Source organism: Achroia grisella, unplaced genomic scaffold, assembly GCF_030625045.1.
Source record: "Achroia grisella isolate CSIRO2021 unplaced genomic scaffold, CSIRO_AGI_Agris_v1 utg511, whole genome shotgun sequence".
Taxonomy (NCBI): domain Eukaryota; kingdom Metazoa; phylum Arthropoda; class Insecta; order Lepidoptera; family Pyralidae; genus Achroia; species Achroia grisella.
The window spans coordinates 814,620-830,831 of NW_026712905.1; the positions used below are offsets into that span (position 1 = coordinate 814,620).

The window sequence follows — 16,212 nt, forward strand, 5'->3', positions numbered from 1 at the left end:
TTAATAATTTTGAACTGAAGTCGTAAACAAACTGACACTCAACGTAAAGGTACCTTAATCAACATTTTTTTTTACTTGTAGGAAAATCCTCCTCGAGACCCGCCCACCCTAGGTGAGACAAGTGCTGACACAGTGAACTACATATGGTTAAATATTTAAATATTATAAAACTAAACTAAGAACAAAAAATAGAAAACAAAATTTATATAAGAATAATAATAATACAACACTTTGTTGCGCACAGAAAAACATTTACAAAAAGATAACTTTACATAAATGTACTAACTATACACAAAAGCCGGGCTTATCGCTTAAAGCAATCTCTTATAGACGACTCGGAAGATGAGTAAAGAAAATGTAGGTGGCGTAGGTACTATAGAAACAGAAATAGGTAATATACCAATACAAAATATATTTATTTATGTATTGGAAAACCAACAGCTTACAATCCAATACATTAAATCAACAGAACATTACTTGAGAAAGCCGTAACATGTTTTTAGAGACTTAGCAAAAGAAAAAAACAAAAAGTGGCAAACAGGATAAAGATTATAGGTAAATTTAGAAGTACACATCTAATAATATAAATTTACAACATACACATATAAATACTAAAGGTATACGTAAATACTAAAATAAAATACCCTGTAATTTCAATGCCATACATTATCTTCCAACTGAAACACATCTTACAAAGCAAGCTGCTTGGCAGCTGAAGAAAACATAATTTACCTACCTCGTACCGGCATATTTTTTATAGAAAGTAGTATAAAAAGACATTTGAAATCTATACTAAATTTGTCTCGATATACATTTTATCCAATAAGTTTATTTTTAAAATAATCTCCACTTCTTACATTACTAATAAACATGAAATATGATTCAACCTATTCTTACCTCGCATTCGATTGATTTTGTCGGCTATCTTCTTCATTTCGGATAAATGAGTTTCAATTGTATCTTTATATCTTTCGAAAATGTCTGGATCAGCCAAATATTCAGAATAAGTAACGTGTGAATTCATTTTTCTGATGAAAATGTAATGTTTTTAAAATAAACTGCACGGATCCTACTAAGCAAAATAATAACTATGTTTTTTTTTGGCAAATTTTGCCTATTATGCCCCAATAACTATGTTATATACCTAGATTCCATAAAATTTAAATTTAATTACCCGCCAAGTTCACGTCTTAAAAATATATTCTATTTTTTCAGGTTAAGGAACTTCTATATTCAGCCATAAATTAAATAATAAAAAAGCAATAAATTAATATATGTATGTTGTCTTATTGGTGTTTGCATTTATCAGATATAGTAAATGAAAATTTTAAATAAGTGTATTTTTATTAGTATATATAGGTTTTGATAGTTTTTGTTTTGATCATAATATATGATTGAATAAGTATATGACAAAAATATATTCCCGCCAAAAAATATTTTTTATTTTTTAGATTAGGAACCTACGTACGGCTATAAATTAATAAAAAACATTACGTCATGGAACTGCAATATAAGTTAAAATTCTTTAGGATATACCTAAACAAAAATACGACGAAACAATCTTTAAAAAAATAAGACATATGACATATTTATTTAAACTAACAAAACATTCATTCCATTACATATTTTAATAAAAAGTAGACGGTGAATAATTCTATTTTGTCAAGTTTCCAAATAAAATATCAACGAAACAACATTAACCAGCTGTCGACTGTTGCTGCTGACTGACAGGCAAATTGACAGATAGTCTTTTCAATAAAAAAAAAGAGAGAGCTCAACGAAATATGTCACTTAAATCTAAAGACATTTTTGGTTAATTTGAAATATATATTACCCGCCATTTTTTTCTCTCGTCTTATCAAAACCTAATTAGAAAAATTGATTCTAACGTAAATAAGGTTGTCTGTCTTTCTCAAGGAAATAAGGATATCAAAATATAACAAATAAATGATGTTTTAAGCGTTCATAGGCTACGCTAACTATTTACCATTAGATGGGCGAAATGCTTGATTGCCACCATCGTGGTATAAAAAATAGACAATTAGTTTTGTTTTCGCATTTATAATAAACCTGAATTGTAGTAAAATATGTAAATCAGTAGGTGTATTCATCATTGTTTAAAACTTAACTTATATTTTTTTATTAGAGACCTCGGGCAACAAGTTTATACATAGACTAGCTACTCGCCCCGGCTTCGTACGGGTGTACATGCATTATATATAAACCTTCCTCTTGAATCACCCTATCTATTAAAAAAAACCGCTACAAAATCCGTTGCTTAGTTTTAAAGATTTAAGCATACATAGGGACGAACAGACAACGACAGCGACTTTATTCTATACTATCTAATGATTATAACGATGACGGCTTCGGTTCTCTAGGGACACCGCCTTCCAATGGTCGCGGATTCGATTCCTCGCACGATACAAATATTTGTATTCATTAGTACGATTCTTTGTATCTTCTTGGGTGTTTTCTATGTATAATATATATTTATAAAAAAATGTATCAATGTACCTACCTACAGCACAAGGTCTGGTCAGCTTGGGACTAGATGGCGCTGTGTGAACTTCCCTGAGATATTATTAGAATAGAATAGAATAGAAAATCATTTATTCAAATAAACTTAATTTAAGCACTTTTGAATAGTCATAACAATTTGTTTTTTATCTACCACTCGTTCGGAAAGCTGTCTCATCACAAGAAGAACAAGCAAGAAACTTGTGTGTTGCTCTTTTAAATAATCCTTGTAAGTTTACATTTACAAGTCGAAACGTGTGAATACAAACTACCAACAAGCACTAATTTTTTGGGTCAAATATAATCATCAATCGTTGCTATCATCTATAAATTCATCTATCTTATAATAGGCTTTTTTACATAACATTTGTTTAATATAAGATTTGAATTGCCTCTCTGAAAGATTTAGCGTAGACTCTGGTAGTTTATTATAGAATCTTACGCAATTACCATAAAATGAATTACTAACTTTGTGTAGACGTATTATAATAAATAGTATACTCTATGGCCTATGTACCAGTCAGATTTTTTTTTTAATACATTCAACTGATTAAGTGTGATTAATTGATATACATCCAAACAATCTTAAATCCAAAACATCTTAAATTTTTCACATGTCGGTGTAGGATTATGAATTGACTGTTTCAACATTGTTGATCTATTTATTAGAGAGTTTAATAAATTATATATTTATTGCATAGCAGACAGCCATGCTGCGGCTCACCTGATGGTACGTGATGACTGCCGCCCACGAGCGACCTTATAAGAAGAAATAAGACTTGCAGGTTACGTTATCGTGTCGGTTTGGAAATACCATTGCTGGAAGGTAATTCTACATTGTGGTTTTGAGTGTCAAATAGTTTCTGAAAAAACGTATGGCGGAGCATCCCCATTGATGCAGGTGTCCGAGATGGTATTTTAATTTCTGGCGGGTAGTATATACATAGGTTATTCTATAATAATACAATTTCAAAATAGAGTACATTAAATATATTTGGTAGTATTCTATTCCATTAAATAACAATTTAAAATCACATTTAATTTGCAAAATATAAAGAAATCTAAGTCGATTTTAAATAAGATATCAAACATCTAAGTAATTTACCATTTGGAGTAAACAATTATTTGAATTTAATATTCCATAAACATTATAGAATATTATTTTATTCTCCAATAGTGTTCTGTTTTGTTTTTCTTTAAAGCACTGGCTTGAAGGAAAGTTATTACACTTGATTTGAGATAATATAATTTCGTTGTTAAAAAGAAAAGATTTATATATATTGTAATGAATAAGTAAATAAAAATACTTGACCATTTTTTAAATACTTTTATCTATACAGTGCGATATAATCAACAAACAAAATATGACGTTTTTTTTCAAGTAAAATCTATCTAATAGTATGTAATATTATATTATCTGTGGTATAGGTATGAATAAGGAGGTGAATAAATATAGTTTAATAGTTCATAATTGGGACGAGCCAATTAAAAATTGTTTCATAGTGAACGTTCGATAATTAGTGCAAACAGTCAAACAATGATGCCAATCGAACTAAATCTGTTTTTGGATGAGTTTTGGTATGTGAGCCGCGTCACTGACTGAATGTCATTCGATTTATAAATACGTTTCAGCTCCAGAAATAGGTGGCTACAGGTTTTCCAGGCGAACAGACGAAAATAAAGTAGTCTGGATTCGGTTAACAATATTATTGTCTCGACCGTACGTGCTACGTTCAATAGTGAGTGACACTGCTTTCGCTTTGCTATTTTCTTATTACCATTCCCATATCTTTTTTTTATTGTGACGCTATGGATGATGACGAAATGCAACAATTTTCTTTGCGCTGGCATAATCATCAGGTAGGTAAGTAATTTTTTATTTTTATCGACATGCAACACACACAACGAGCACAGGTACACAGATGAAATATACAATATTTATTAAAATTTTGAAAAAAGAATGTACCATAGATATAGCTTCTAATATTTTTTTTAAATATCTATATTTTTAAAGCGCTATTACTCTTCTTTACTTTAATAAATTGCTTTGCTTAATAAGCTTTTTCTGTACGCTTTTTAACAGAAAATGCAATAACAGACCACTAAATTTGAGAGGCAACCCTTTTTTCCACTCGATTCCTAGAAGAGGGTAATTTAAGGGATAAGATATTTATAAAGGTTTAATAAGATAGATCCTAACTCAATATTTTCAATTCTTATTTATAAATAACTTTTCAGAGTTGTTCAAATAAATAAATACATTTTTATATTTAGTGTTAATTGCTTTTATGCTTGAGTATTTTATTTTATGTCTTTAAGATACTTGAGTATTGTACGGGATATACAGTGGATATATGCTGTAAATATAATTCATTCTTGATTTCATCACAGTTTCACGTGAGACATATCAATTACTTAGCCACAAGAACACTAATTTTAAATGTGATGGAATTATAGTTTTTATTCCACAATGTGCATAATAAAAACCAGTGTTCCTGATACGCAATAAAGTGGTCGAAGTAGGAAAATGGAAAACGTTATTTCTAAAACATTATTAGTATACATACTGAGTCACGTTGCCAATAAAATAGGTTAGGTTATTATTTAAATTACGTTATACATTAATTGGATGTGTGGATCGACTAAGTGACAATGTATAATAAGGATTAGGACGAATAACAAACTCATGTAAAAAAATTAAGAAATTGATACGTTTCATAATTTTTAACAAACATATTTCACAGAGGGTCCAAATCCGTCCTAGTAAGAGTACTACGTTTTGTAACAACATATTTCAAATTTAATGTTAAACAACCAAACACAATTTTATATATAAAAATGTGTCCAGCTGTGTCAGAAGTGCCCCACAAAAACAGTGTAAAAACAATGAAATTAGAATGGCCTAATTTATATATTCAAAATTTCTTGATGAAAATTATTTCAAAAACTTAAATATTATCTATACAATTACAAAAAATATACAATTCACACATGCTAATAGCAGTGGAATTAAACAAAATAATATAAATCCATTGAGTATACAAATGGATTTCCGCAAAAGTACACCTCATTTGATACAATAAATACCCTTTACATTGCATTATAGTTTTTATTAAGAAATATCAAATTAACAACAAAGTTGCGTGTAATTTTAAGTAACCATAATAATATAAACCTACGACGTTTCAGTATAAGATGTTTAGACTATTACTCGGTGCTTTAGACCTGTAGCACTGTGGTCCGCATAGATCTATTATACTCGCTTTTAGAGCTCACTATCTTGGCCCGTTAGGGACATGAAAGAATTGAAGGATATTCTTAGAAGATAGTGTGGTAGGTACGATGATTTAGTAACCCATAGTGGGTTATAAGATACACTACTACATAAAAGCACTTGAGAGACAGAGTTAGATAATATTTATTTATTAAAATTGTTTTTAATAGCCGATAACGGTGGTGGATATGGTGTACCCGCCTGTGCTAACTGTATTCGCATGTGGGGCACCAGTGAATGATGATCTTATATGATATATAAGGATGATAGCATGAAGTTAGGCCAGTTAACTAATCGTGAGGAATTCACCAGGAATTAACCATGATGATTTCCAGCGAGGATCACATGGAGAACACAGTAAGGTGTTAGCAATGGGGTTAATTACTAAGAATCCCTTCCCCCCTATTAAGATAGTAATTCCCTGTTGAAGTAGAATAGAATAGAATAGAACAGAAATTAAGCACTTTTGAATAGTCATCACTTTTTTTTAATCTACTCCTCATTCAGAAAGCTGATTCATCACAAGAAGAACGAGCAAGAAAATTCCATGTTGCTCTTTTAAATAATTTAGTCATAACTTTATATTTTTAAATTGAAATGTGAATACAAAACTACCAACTGGCACTAATTCATTAGTCTAAATATTAAGGTGAAGTGATGGAAAGGCGTGAATTTGTATTAAAAATAGGCAACAATTGGCACGTGTGTGCGATGTAAATAGGTTAATCGAAATCATTTTTATTTGTCATGACTCTTGTTTGTCCAAATGCCAATTGATGATAGCGAAAATAATAATTGCGTACTGTATAATTAATTTAATCGAGCCGTAAATTGGTAAATAGTCTGCTTTGACTGTCATTTACGAAACTATTTTATAAGAAACAAAAATTAAAAACATCGCAAAAGCACTCTATGTACGTATCTCTCTCTCTCTCTCTCTCTCTCTCTCTCTCTCGCTCTAATCTACACATTTAGAAAGAAATAACTGCAGTTTTTCTTCTTTGTAAATAGTCTACTTTGACTATAATTTACGAAATTATTTTTTAAGAAGAATATTTAGCATATGAAAGCACTGGCATAAATATCGCGTACACTATGATAATTTTAATCGAGCTGTCTATGTCTCTCTTTAATCTACATATTTAGAATGAAATAACTGTAGTTTAGCTTGTCTTCTTTGTAAATAGTCTGCTTTGACTGACATTTACGAAACTATTTTATAAGAAAGAAAAATTAAAAACATCGCAAAAGCACTCTATGTACGTATCTCTCTCTCGCTCTACTCTCTAATCTAAGACAGAAATAAGTGTAGTTTATTTATTAAGAAGAAAATTTAAACTTAGCAAATAAAAACACTGGCATAATTTAAAAAAAGAACAAGTATTAGTGGCCTACACGAAGTTGGAATACTAAAGCGGATATATTGAGGTCGTACATACTTTAAAAAAACATAGGCATAATTTAAAAAAGAACAAAGTGTTAGTGGCCTAAACTAAATTTGGATTTGGAAACGGATATATTGAGGTATATTGACATCTATACTTGAATGACGACATCGGTGTTTTTCTAATATAGATCATCCCTAACTGGTATACCATTTAAGACTTACCCGCAATATACCTAAGGTCTAATCTTATATATAAAATTCTCGTGTCACAATGTTAGTTACCACACTTCTCTGAAACGGCTTAACCGATTTTTATGAAATTTTATATGCATACTACGTAGGTCCGTGAATCAGCTACTATATATATATCATAACTCTAAGTGATAAGGGTTGTCCACCTTTCATTTTATTTTTGGGACAATTTTTTTACTTATTTAATAATTTAGCATTGAAAAATACATACAACCCTAAATTTTCACCCTTCTATCACCAACCCCTATTTTAATAACTATTTTAATTTATGCCAAAACAACGTTTGCGGGGTCAGCTAGTATAAGTATATAATTATAACAGGTAAATGTGAAACTCCCATATCAATCAATTAATAGAGTACAGTAGTTGCAGGTTTAACAGCATTAAATATTATGTACAGGCTCATAATAACAAAATATTCTCTTTAGTGGAATCTAGAATAAATCATATAACTAGCTAACACTAGCTATTAACCGCGACCTTACCACGAAATTGCCTTTTATTTATTAAAATAAATAAGATTTCTAAAATAAAAGTAGTCTACGTTACTCCTTACAATATAAGCTATATGTGAGTCAAAGTCCCGTCAAAATCGCTTCAGCCGTTTCAGAAATTAGCAAGAACAAATCAGAGATTAGCAGACAGACTAACAGAATTTTTTTCAGTACCATATATGCTTAAATGTATTCAGTGAAAAGCTGATATTTTTAAACAGACGCTTCAATTTTATTTATTTGTATAGGTTAGATTAAAAAAAGCTCTGTATAAAACATGCCTGAATAACATACGAATGGATGTGTATGTGTTGGCTCTAATTTCAAAAGCTTGTACATTATTTTATTCCATCACCCACACATATCTACCTAACAAATTCTGCACAGAGTACACTTCATGTTATAATTTTTTTATCACTAATCTGTATCTTATTTTAATAATTTAGGATAATATTAAAATTGTTATTATTATGACTAAAAAACAATACTATTTTATCTTTGAGCTCGCTATATTTTTTTTTTAATATATAGTGTACCTGCCTGCAGTAACTCATATGACATATAACACATATGAGTCAGTTGACCGATGTTATCATTTCCCGTCTTAATAACAATATTAGTTCTGTTATCACTTCCGGTGTATTGGGAGTAATAAGCCAAAAGATCACGATGAGATGATTAAAAAGACGATACAGAAGCAACCGAGGGGACACCTCCGAATTTTCTATCAGCCCCATTGATCCCCTGTCCAAACAAAATTGGGATCGAAATTACGACGGCCCGAGCCGAGGCTCGAACCCCTAGCGGTGTCCTCAGACTAAAGTCGTATCCGGTCTTCAGCCGCTCCATAAAGTCCTTCCGCGGGTTTGGAGTGCCATCCGCACTCGCCCCCTATCCTCCGGTGAAGCTATAAAGGCCAGCTGCGGCCAACAGCGTTAGAGTAGTCCGAAAAACAAACAGCCGAGAAGAGTATCCGAACAGATGAGTCGTGAGGAAATTTCTAACGATAAAACATTATAACTCAGTGACTACACTCTTAACAGTAATCAGCAGGTATTATCCACGACAATTTTTAATGGAGACCCCGTGGAGATCTATTAGATTGTTGGAGACTAGTTACCCTATTACTAACAATCCCCTCCCTCTCTGAGGACAGGTTTGTCCTGTAGCTGTAGCTTTTATTGGGTTATTTTGTTCTTTACCCTGGCTTATTCTACTGTAGAATTGATCTTATAACTTAATACCTCAACTTCGATTTTTGCTTTCCTAGAAATGTAACTGCGAGCCATACAATTATATTATGTACAGAAATTATTTACCAAATTCTCTCTATACGAAAATTGTTTTTGTATAACTTACTACGTTAATATAGGTATAGCTTTGCTGAACATATTTGATATCTCTAAACAAACGTAGTAATACAAATAATATATATTTATCTGTACAATATTTTGCTTGCAAAGAAAACAGTATTTTCAGTCATATATAATAACAATAATGTTAATATTATCCTAAATGGTTGCTAATCGAATATTTATACAGTTTTCTTTTTAACAGAACAGCGTCATCGGAGCCCTAGGCCGCATGTTGAGCACCGGAGCCCTGACTGACGTCACTCTAAATGCGAGCGGGACTTCGTTAAAGGCACACCGATTGGTATTGGCGTCTTGTAGCCAATATTTTTCTCAGTTATTCAAGGTACGACGCAAAATAAGTGTAATTACTAGACTTTAGGAAAATTTGCACAACGCCTTTTTTTATACTTCTTTAAGGTAAGAAGTCTTAGTACAAACATGGGTATGACGTAAGTTTTAAATATTTCTACCACAAAGCAGTGTGCTTAATAAACTTTGTTTTAGTTGAATGGTGCCTTCAAAGCAAGCAGATAGGCGGCTTAAATTGGTGAGACCCAGTAGATAGTACCCACGCAGACAACATTTTAATCTATTTTTGTTATTTTTTAGTATTAAAAACTACCAAAAATAGACTAAAAATGGTTAGACTGAGGAAATAGTACACACGCAGGCGACTTTTTAGTTTATTGATAGTATTGGTAGATTTTAGTGTATTAAAAACTAGCAAAGACAGGCATCAAAAAGTTGTTGCGATGCGCTAAATCTGATGAATAAAACTATTCTAAAATCATATATTACTTACTTTCAGGAACTGGAAGCTGAAAGTAACACAGTAGTTGTAGTTCTCGGGTGTGAAGCGGCTGAACTGAGACTACTCCTACATTTTATGTATACGGGTGAAGTGACCGCATCAAAGAAGATCCTGCCATCACTGTTACGACTCGCCCAGACCCTGAAAGTGTCTGGTCTGACTGATGCTGATACAGTAAGTCTTCCTCTCAAATTATTCGATCTCGTGGGCGTATAGTTTTAAACTATTACCACACTACCTGATTGTCACGAATTCGATCTTCGCGCAATACAAAGATTTATAAATATATCCTGTTATGACATTCTTAAGAATTAAAGTAAGTTGACATATTATGTACTTTGTAACGAATTAGAAGAAATTTTCCTTAATAGTAGATATGTAGTATAAGATCGGTGTATTCCTCTGTTTCTTCCCTTATTCCAAATCACGCAACAGATTATTATTATATACCGTCTTCGCTCATTATAATGATCATAATTTCCGAATCATTGTTTTTATTATTCGGACGGCCTTGATGAATCAGAGTTTTAGCACACCATCTTACTTTCGTTGGTCGCGCTTTCAGTCCCTCGCACGGTACTAACATTTGCAATCATGAGTATGATTGTTGGGTATTTTCTAATTATAATGTGTATGAATTTACAAAAACATTGATTGTTATATAAGTTTTCTAGCACCTATTACAGTACAAGGTCTGCTTAGCTTGGTACTAGAGGGTGCTGTGTAAATTGTCCTGGTTTATAATTATTTCCAGAACCCAACGTTAACCCCCACGGAAACCGAATCCACTGACAACGAAACCTCCCCCGTCAACTTGGAAATTAAAAACGAAGCCAATCAACACCCCAATATTAACGAAAGCATACTCGTCAACGAGAACTCCGACAGCAATTCTAAATTGAACTATGAAGATTTAACTTCACCGCAAGACGCTGGAGAATCAAATGCAATAAGTGGCAATGCTGATTTTGTTAGAGAGAAAGATAGATTAAGTAAATTGGATCAAATCGTCCAGAATTTGTACAGCACACACAAGTTCAGTAGCTCGACTAACGCACAGACGCAGCCTGTTTCTAATTTTGGTAAGTAAATTGAATTAATTTAAATTTGGAAATCAATTTTCAATCATTTTGATAACCTCGTAAGACGTCCCACATCACGTCTTTGTACAGTCTACCTTGAAATATAAATAAGAATAACTAGCTGACCCGTGCAACTTCGTCTGCATCACACTTACTTGACATTTATGATAATATTTCGCCAAATTCTGAATATCTTTTTAAACTATAGCCTATATGTTATTATCTTGTATATTTTTTAGTAATTTTTGCGTGAAAGAGTAACAAACATCCATCCATACTCACAAACTTCCGCATTTATAATATTACTAAGATTATTTTCCTACTCAATGAATTTATATTATTTTCTCGTCGAAAGGTCGTAACGGAAGTCAAACTTCCGCATTGAATATTTGTGGTATCACACATGCTAATTGTAATGGAATTAAACAAAATAATATGAATCCATTAAGTAATCAAATAGACTTGCAAAATAGCACCTAATTTGATAAAAAATATTATTTTTATCTGAATTCCAGCACCACAAGAATCGTACGACAGAAAATGGCGGATGAACAGTTCAGTGTGCACTATATGCAACAAACGTTTGAGCAACCAATACAATCTGCGCGTGCACATGGAGACGCACGCGGGGCGGCGGCACGCGTGCCGCGCGTGCAGCCACGTGTCGAGATCACGTGACGCGCTACGGAAGCACGTGGCGTACAGACATGCGCCCGCGCACCACAGGGAGCGAGCGGATTTGTGACTAGCCGACGAAAGTGTGGTGGGGATCAGTTTATGAGGACTTGGTGACTATCGGGAAATTACGTTACGCGTTATAAAGGGGGTGGCAGGGTTCCAGGACGGGGGAAGGGGTCATAAATCATGAAATTAATGGGATATAATTTATGGATGGGGGCTGTTCAAGAATTATATAAGCACTATGGAGGGCGGGGGGTCTTTGCTTTGCTTATTTTGGATGACATGGGGGTAGGCGAGTCTAGATGATGATTACGTCACCGGCACCTAGTTATTTACTTTTTACACGAATGGCAATCCTCACATTGTCTTTGCTAAAAAACAATACATTAATCGAAAAATGTTTACGTATGCATGGGGGGAGGCGGTAAGAGCTTTAGTTGCTTTTGCTGATAAAGAGGAAGGGGGGTGTAAATAATTGTAATAAATTTGCTTACGTAATACTTGAACGGCTCCTTGGCCCTTGTCAAAAAAAATTGTTAAGGTATATAATGCAAATTCTCATAACATCTCTCCACATAAGAGACGGTTCCAGTCCTGGCATGCAGGATTTGTCCTTCAACGGCTCCATAAACTTGTCTGAGGATTTGGAATGCCCTCTGCTCTTGGTCCCTTTCTGATCCGATGAAGCTGTAAAAGTCAGCTGCGTATATAGTAAATAACGTTAGAATAGTTGTGATAAAAAAGGAAGATCCAGACAACTACATAACTACATCAACAGATTAGGTACTCAGGTCACTGAATGAAATTAAAATTAATGCATTGGTAAAATAAATTCTTATAACTTCTCAATGTGTGTTCGAAGAATCTAGAATGTGTATACAAAAGCGTTTGCAAAAATAATATAAATATAAAACGTATGTAGAAACCTAATATTGTTGTTTATAAATAGATATATTTATTGTAAACATTTCAAAGTTCAGCGTAAAACTGACAAAACTAATTTTCATCAGTGTGAATTTATTAACAGCAAATTTCTACCACTTCCTTTGAAGTTTATGATTTATCGACGACGAATTAATTAATTATTATAAAAGGGATATTGCCTTGTAGGATGAAGCAAAATAACATGTAAAAATTATTATCGACACCCACATAACAGGGAAATCTAAATTAATAAAATGATTAGCTGGGAAAACAATATTGAAATTTGGTTTGTATACTTACGTACTTTGAGAACAAAATATATTGCATAACAAAAGATATTGCTCTGGAACAGATCTACGAGTAATTAAGTAGAGTACTTATATTATACAGATGTAAAAACTATAAAAAAATCAGTACCGTAGTACAGTTATTAGAAATTGTATAAATAATATACGTATCTTCCTCTTATAAAAACCTCAATGTATATAATTCACATATATATTTTTTCTCAGTTATTTTATTCAGGTGTTTTCACGTTAGTTATATTTTTTTTTATAATTGGATCACTAATATCACTATCAAACATTACAATAATTATTCCCTTTTAAAGTTTCCCACCGAAAACTTTGTAGTAACTTCAAAAGACATTTTTTTATTGATATGTTTTACGGCTCTGGATGCAAGTGTTTTTGAGCCCAAAGTATATTGTACTTACTATTATTATTCATGTTTTCTTAAATACGTTCATTAACAACACGTTCACATAGTCTGCATTTTCACGTTTTTTTAAATACTTCCGAGTAATGGCATAAGAGCTCATGTAGTGAGTTAGATAGAAACGATCACGGTACGTAGATAGTGACATACCTACTCACGTATTTTAAGCAACCCTACTTAATAACACTATTCTTTTTAATATTATTTTTTTACTATATCAATACGTACAGCTTTTTGTAAAAAAAAAATATTTTATCATTACGTTTTCTTCAATAGTATTAAAATGTATGGGATTGTTTCCTATGACCCAATTTAAATCATAGGAAAAAACATCTTTATTGGTCTGTGAATTTTTTTTGTACTAGTGTATTATTGTTAAATTATTATTTATTTACTAAATGTTAGTGCTAGGAGCCATGTAATTTATAACAAGTCCTGTTCATACGCAGAAGTTTAGGCAATCTTTAGTGTCCCTTTTCATTAAATAATGTATACAAGATCGTGGTTACAATAGTGGACACGGTTATACAACTAGTGGCGGACAACAAAAACAAGTATTTAGCCTGCACAGGCCCTTATCTCAGTTTTAAGCCAATAAAAGACATTAGTGGAAAGACAATATAATAAATAAAAGTATAATAAATAGTTATATACACATTGCTGTTGTTTTTATTTATATATTCCTTTTTCTATCTATACATATAAATAAAATTGGAGTGTTTGTTTGTTAATTGAAATAACAGTTTTTTACTATATGCATATAAATACGGTACATCTGTCTGTCTGTTTGTTCCGGCTAATCTCTGAAATGGCTGGACCGATTTTTACGGGACTTTTATTGGCAGGTAGCTGATGAAATAAGGAGTAACTTAGGTTACTTTTATTTTAGAAAAATAAAGTTAAATTCCACGCTGACGAAGTTGCGGGAACAGCTAGTAATATATAAAAATCTATATTTTGGACTGTATCACAAATGTAATGAAGCCTGAGCCTTACAGCATGGATACGAGCTGAAAAGAAAACTATACATTCTTTGTGGTTGTAGCCCACTCACGCATAAGCGAAGTAGCCTTTGGAAAGTATACACGCTTTCCCGAGGAGATAAAAACCATCGCTCCTAAGAATATTCTTCAGATATTGTCCCTGACGGGTCTAGGTAGTAAACTCTGAAACAAGGGCGAGCAAGATAGATCTATGTAGGTCGCAGTGCTACATGTCTTAACACCAGGCAATAGCCCAAAAACCTCAATAAAAAGAATGGATACGAGAGACGCGAAACCGTGGTATCGTGGAAAATCGTGGTATATATAGTAAGGTGCTTGAATAAAACAAAAATAAAATATCCAAATTACAAGTGTATACAACTTTTATTTCATTTTACATATATTTTAGTAGAAATCACGTAAAAAAAGAGAAAATATATCAGAAATTAGTATAAAAATACTGTTCAGAAAAGTTTCTACGCTCTATTCAGAAATATATATTAAGATATCATATATTTATATACAACCTATAGGCATAAATGTGCGAAATATATATATATATACATATATACCAACTATGTATATATGTATATCTCACACTTAATATAATAATGCATTAACTGAATAAATACAAGTTTTCGTGAACTAGACTTTAATATTAAAAACTTTTAGAGTTCATTATCTAAAATTTCAAAATTCTAGTTAATGCAGTATTACGTTATAATATAAATATAAGTTTTTAAATACATACATGTAAATATGAGAATAAGTTGCATTTAGTCGTGACTAATTTGTCTTTTTCTAGGAATACTACATCCGGCAAAACAAGTGGATTCCAATTTCCTTATTTCCAATTCAACTAAACATCTTTGGAAAAAAGTATTTTATATGAAAATTTACGAAAAAAAAAGTATATTTCTGAATAGTATTAATAAAACGTCATTTTAATGCTTCTCCACACGTTAGTATACAAATGGGCACAAACAATATTTTTAATACTGGTATTTAAAAAAAATCACATTCGTTGCCAGCAAAAACACTATAGACTGGCTCTGTATTTCATAATATAAAATATGTGAACAAACTTACAATATAAATTTTATATTATAATACAATTTTTACAGTCACTAGTAAGTAATCTGATTTTACAGCAGCAGTTCTATAAAGCATTTCAATATAAAATATATGTGAAATTTTATGTAAAAAATGTTACATCATTTATACAGATATACAAATTTAAATTAACGGTAATTTTGACTAATCATAAGTATCTTTATTTAAATTAAATATATTTAGTGCTGCATAAGTTAATGACTGTAAAAAGAGCCTTATAATAAGAGCCCTATATCTGTATCAGATATTTATAAAAAAATCTCTTTGAATCAGTTCGAAGATTGATTCGTTAGTAACAAATAAATTATCTATGTTACACAACTGTGCATCTACAACAGAAAAATGACATCTCGCTATAGTAATTTTAATGTGTAATATATAAAATAGTCTATAGATTTCCACAGACTGCAATACTTCAGACCAGATATTTATTAGTAACTAGCTACACGTCCTGACATCACACGTTATACTTCTGTTACATATTGCCGCCATTTTGAATCATATGTCAAAATTGGCGGGAATCGTGTTAGCAGAGTAATGATACGAACATGTAGACATGGCCGTATGGGCCCAATTGCAAAGGGAATTGGGCCCATACGGTCTTTCCAGAAACTTAAAC

The 16,212-nt window shown here is 31.8% G+C and overlaps 1 protein-coding gene across 1 annotated transcript; it reads left to right on the top strand.

The window, feature by feature from the left end:
* Positions 1-4,201: 4,201 nt before the first annotated feature.
* Positions 4,202-12,017, top strand: LOC131846608 (protein abrupt-like). Its single transcript, XM_059195945.1, has 5 exons — positions 4,202-4,380; positions 9,485-9,625; positions 10,091-10,267; positions 10,848-11,175; positions 11,691-12,017. Exons 1-5 carry the CDS (start codon positions 4,330-4,332, stop codon positions 11,918-11,920), a joined length of 927 nt encoding a protein of 308 aa, XP_059051928.1. The 5' UTR covers positions 4,202-4,329; the 3' UTR covers positions 11,921-12,017.
* Positions 12,018-16,212: the final 4,195 nt, after the last annotated feature.

Coding starts and splice junctions, on each gene's coding strand:
- LOC131846608 (XM_059195945.1), top strand. CDS start 4,330: ATGGATGATGACGAAATGCAACAATTTTCTTTGCGCTGGCATAATCAT. Junction 10,268..10,847: donor GTCTGACTGATGCTGATACA/GTAAGTCTTCCT, acceptor AATTATTTCCAG/AACCCAACGTTAACCCCCAC. Junction 11,176..11,690: donor GCAGCCTGTTTCTAATTTTG/GTAAGTAAATTG, acceptor TCTGAATTCCAG/CACCACAAGAATCGTACGAC.